Source organism: Momordica charantia, assembly GCF_013281855.1.
Source record: "Momordica charantia cultivar OHB3-1 chromosome 6 unlocalized genomic scaffold, Mcharantia_2.0 BLBB01000006.1, whole genome shotgun sequence".
NCBI classification, from domain to species: Eukaryota; Viridiplantae; Streptophyta; class Magnoliopsida; order Cucurbitales; family Cucurbitaceae; genus Momordica; species Momordica charantia.
The window spans coordinates 18,743,529-18,748,732 of record NW_028275164.1 but is presented as its reverse complement, the minus strand read 5'-3'; the positions used below and the strand labels follow the sequence as shown (position 1 = coordinate 18,748,732).

General features: G+C 38.6%; 1 protein-coding gene across 1 annotated transcript; it reads left to right on the top strand.

Annotated features, from left to right (window-relative positions):
* The first annotated feature begins 4,360 nt into the window (after positions 1-4,360).
* LOC148210854 (uncharacterized) lies at positions 4,361-4,941 on the top strand. Its single transcript, XM_088125220.1, has 2 exons — positions 4,361-4,496; positions 4,751-4,941. Exons 1-2 carry the CDS (start codon positions 4,361-4,363, stop codon positions 4,939-4,941), a joined length of 327 nt encoding a protein of 108 aa, XP_087981346.1.
* The last annotated feature ends 263 nt before the right edge of the window (positions 4,942-5,204 follow it).

Below are 5,204 nucleotides of genomic sequence, written 5' to 3'. Positions count from 1 at the left end.
AATATAAGATTTGATACCGCAATCAAGTCTTATGGTTTTGATCAGAATGTGGATGAGCCTTGTATATACAATAAGATCATCAACAACACTGTAGCTTTCTTGGTGTTGTATGTGGATGATATCCTACTCATTGGGAATGATGTAGGTTTCCTAAAAAGAAGTGGCTAGCAACTGAATTCCAAATGAAAGATTTGGGATATTCTCAGTTTGTTCTAGGGATTCAAATCATAAAGAATCGAAAGAAAAGAATGCTAGCTCTGTCTCAAGCAACTTATATCGACAAAGTGCTTGTCAGATATTCGATGCAACATTCCAAGAAAGGTTTACTACCGTTCAAATTTGGAATGTCTCTGTCTCAAGAACAATGTCCTAAGACACCTCAAGAAGTTGTGGATATGAGACGCATTTCCTATGCTTCAGCAGTTGGTAGCCTGATGTATGCCATGTTGTGTACTAGGCTTGACATTTGCTATGCAGTAAGGATTGTCAGTAGATATCAATCCAATCTAGGATATGATCACTAGACTGTCGTTAAGGGAATCCTCAAGTATCTTAGGAGAACGAGGAACCATATACTTGTGTATGGCGCTAAGGATCTGATCCTTACAGTTACTCTGATTTCCAAAGTGATAAGGATTCAAGGAAATCCACTTCGGGATCAGTGTTCACTCTTAATGGAGGAGTTGTAGTATGGCAGAGCATCAAACAAGGATGCATCGCTGACTCCTCAATGGAGGTCGAATATGTTGCCACTTGTGAAGCAGTAAAAGAGGCAGTGTGACTTAGAAAGTTCTTAACTGATTTGGAAGTTGTTCCAAACATGACTTTACTCATCACACTTTATTGTGATAGCAGTGGTGCTGTGGCAAATTATAAAGAACCCCTATTAGGGTTGACTTTTTACTGCAGAAACATGTGTTGGTAGCCCTATTTGACCACGTTTTTTACCCCTTTCCCATCAATATTTTCCAAACAAGACCATATATTCTTAAAGTAGAACATGCATAGATTATTTCTGCATAAAAGTCAAACTATGATACTTTAGGAAAAATATGAGAAAAATGCGGTCAAAGTTGGAAGAAAATAACAAAAATCAGTTTTTGCAGAATTGCACCCGACGCATTTTTGGAGAACAAAATGACAAAACACACGTTTTGATTAATGAAGGGTAAGGAGGACATTTCCCACCTGTTAAAACACATCCCAAATCGTGAGTCCAAATCCAAGTGAAGTGGTTAGGTGAATCTCAACCCATTACCACCTAAAATGGTGGGGAGTTTCAACCAACCTATGGTGTTATAAAAGGAAGTCATCCCTCCAGCAGAATTTCATTCCTTTCAAGCTTCACTTCATCTTCTTTTAGATGCTCTCTAGTTGTAGAACATGTTTTTAGGGTTTATGTTTATGTTCTACTTGTTCATTTGTTTGTTTTTCACGCTTTTATCTTTTGTATTGCTTTTAATTCAAGTTCTTACTTCCGCTCTTTGTTAATTCTGTTCTTTTAAAGTTCTTTAGCGAGTTTCAACTACTCTCACGCTCGAGAGAGAAGAGGGTTAAGCTAGAACTCATTGTACGACTTATTTATTCATTTAAATTCAATGAAAAATACTTTCTTTATGTTTTCGTGCATTTACTTTCCTTTAATTATGTTCTAAATTAGTTATCAACCTCCTTGTGGAATGCCTTAGTCAAAATGATTTGATTTTCAATACGCTCGGGATTTTGGCCAGATTGCACCTGACACTTTTTTTGGTTGGTTTATAAAAACTTCTCTTCACAACTTTTTTCCATTCGACCGGTGGGAACTTGATTTATACACCAAATCCCAACCTTTGGAAAGGTGAGTTAGGTAAAATAATAGGAAACCAATATGGGATGTGACTTAGGCATAAGCACATAAAACATGGTCCTAGACATAGGCTCTCTGACCTATAATGCAAGTGAGTTGGTAGATATTCTCTAGGATTGTAATCACACATAGACATATGATTGTAGGTTGCCCTAGCCTTTGTAGCAACCAAAAGTGATAGTGAAAGAGTAGAACTCGAATCCCAAGAAAAGTCATGAATTGTGCCTGAACAATTTCCCCAATATAGTGTGTTTTCCATGTTTTGCATCAAGACTAAGGTAGGAGGCAACGAGGTTAAGTTTTATTAAATTGCTTGCTAGTTTAAACTCCAAACAACAACATTTCATCACTATTTTCTTCTTAAAACACAATTGCATATTTGAACCATTTCACTGCATTACTTGATTTTGAAAAGCAACAAGTCCCTGAGGATTCGACCTTGGATTACTTCCGAGTATTACTTGTGACTGTGTGCGCTTGCACGAGTCTCTAATCTTATTAAAAGGTAGAGAAAGTCCCAACAAGTTTTTGGCATTGTTGCCACGGACTTAATTTTCTTAACCTTTGAGGGAGTTGTGTATGAGCATAGAGTCTGGTTGGTTGACATTTGATCTAGAGAATGAAAGAACATTTAAGAGGATAAGGTGTGAGCAGAGGTTGAGAAAAGAAAGAGAAAATATGAAAGAAGCTGAAGAAGTATAAATTGAAGAAGAGATCATCGAGATGAATAGGAATCCATAAGATCCTCCACCTCTACAAAGTCCACCTGTTAACGGAGATATGGCAGGTGAAGGAGCAGCAGACCGAGCAGGAGAAGTGCCTTATCCAATCCTTCTAGTAGATAACGAGATGTAGCCATGCGGAACTATGTCACTCATGTGTTCCACAATTTAAATTCATGGATAAAAATAATCCTTTACCCCAAGCCGCACAGTTCGAGCTTAAGCCACTCATGTTCCAGATGTTGCAGACGATGGGCCAATTCGGAGGACCGACTAACGAAGATCCTTACTCTCATCTCAAATTTTTTATTGAAATAGCTAATGCATTTCAATTTCCTAGTGTCTCTGAAGATGCAGTAAGATTAAAAATGTTCCATTTTTCTCTCAGGGACGGTGCAAGGACTTGACTAAACGTGCTAGAACCAAATTCTATCAACACGTGGGCGGAATTGACGGAGAAAATTTTGGCAAAGTACCACACTTTGACCAGGAACGCAGACCTTCGAGAAGACATTGTTTCTTTTGACAAAAGGAGAATGAAGTAGTTCAAAAAGCTTTGGAGCGTTTTAAGGAGTTACTTAGAAGATGCCTGAGCCATGGATTGCCCGCATGTGTACCGATTGAATAGTTCTATAGAGGATTGGAGCGTTTATCGAGAATGATGTTGAACACTACAACCAATGGCTCGTTGTTAGAAAAGTTGGTCAATGAGATCGTTGATATCTTAAACAAGATGACAGACATTAAAGACCAAGACAAAATAGGAAGGTCATTGCCAAAGAAGCAAGTATCAGTCGGAGTCTTTGAGTTGGAGACAGTAGCATCAATACAAGCCCAAATGGCGGCTATGAACCAGATGTTAAAGCAGCTGACAATAGAAAAGGAAACCAAAACCGCCACTTCGGCGATACTTGAATCCTCTCATGTTTTACAAATTTCAGATATATCTTGTGTCTATTTTGGTGATAACCACTTGTATGAGAACTGTCCAGCTAATCCAGCATCTATTTTCTATGTAGGTCAATGTGCCCAGTGAAATTTCAATCCATATTCAAACACTTATAACCCTGGATGGAGGCACCATCTAAACTTTTCTTGGAGTAACCAAGGAGTAGCTACTAGCAGTGCGCAAGCACCCGCTCAACAATTTAAACAAAATTACACTCCTCCTGGTTTTCCAACTTAACCGGTGTCGCATCCTCAACAATACAATCAACAAAGAGGTCAAAATACTACTCAGCAAGGTGATAGCAACACAAGTTTTGAGGTCATGATGAAAGAATTCATGACAATAAGTGAAGCTACAACAAAAGAGTTTATGACAATAATTGATGATGCGATAAGAAACTTGGAGATGTAAGTGGAGCAGATAGCAAATGACCAAAAATCTAGACCCCAAGGTACATTGCTTGGACACACAGAGAACCCGAAGCAAGATCGTGAGGGAAAAGAGCACTGTAAGGTGGTTATCATGAGAAGCGAACTAAGTTATGATGGAACCTCGCTCCCAGACGAAGGAACTGATGCAGTTACACCTGTTCCTGTATCCACCTCCAATCCAGAATGAGAAGAGAAAGCTGAACCCGTAAGTTCAAAAGAAAAAGGTAAGAAGGTGGATAAAGGTTAGCAAGTAGTGCCCAGCACTACTCCACATGTAGGTAATATTAAGATTCCTCCACCTTTCCCCCAAAGGCTAGTTAAAAAAAATCAGGATAGTCATTTTAAGAAGTTCTTTGAGATTCTAAAATAGTTGCATATAAATATACCTCTCATAGAAGCTTTGGAACAAATGCCTAACTACACCAAGTTTTTAAAAGACATCATATCTAGGCGTAAGAAACTAGGTGAGCATGAGACGGTAGCCTTAACAAAGTGTAGTAGTGATGCTCTAGGGAATCCATTGCCTGTTAAATGTAAGGACCCAGGTAGTTTTACTATCCCTTGCTCAATAGGTGGTAAGAACTTAGGAAGAGCATTATGTGACTTAGGAGCAAACATTAATCTTATGTCTCTTTCTGTCTTTAAAGAGTTAAATATAGGAGAAGCTCATCCCCTACTGTCACTTTACAACTAGCTGATAGGTCCATAAAGAAACCAGAAGGAAAAATAGAAGATGTGTTTTTTAAAGTCGATAAGTTTATTTTTTCCGCCGATTTCATAATTTTGGATTGCGAAGCAGATCTTGAGGTGTCGATCATTCTAGGAAGGCTGTTTTTAGCAACTAGAGACATAGTATTCAATGTTCGGAAAGGAGAGACCACGATGAACGTCAATGATGAGCATGTAACCTTTAACGTCCTTGATGCAATGCGGCTCCCGGATGAAGTCGAAGACTGCTCTACAATAGGGGCAATCATGGAGGAACTCTAGGAAATGATTGTGGAAGACTTAGAAGCTGATTTGGAGGCCGCAGAAAAGAAGCTTGGCGCAAGTTTGCCCCAATATAAGCATTTCGAGCTTTTGCAGCTGACAATAGCTGATTTGAAGGCCTTGCAACCTTCCATAATTGAACCTCTAGAAGTGGAGAAGAAACCCCTACCTTCTCATTTAAAATATGCTTATTTGGGTTAAACAAATCTTTGCCAGTTATCATTTCTTCGTATTTGTCTAATGAACATGAATCTTTGCTTTTG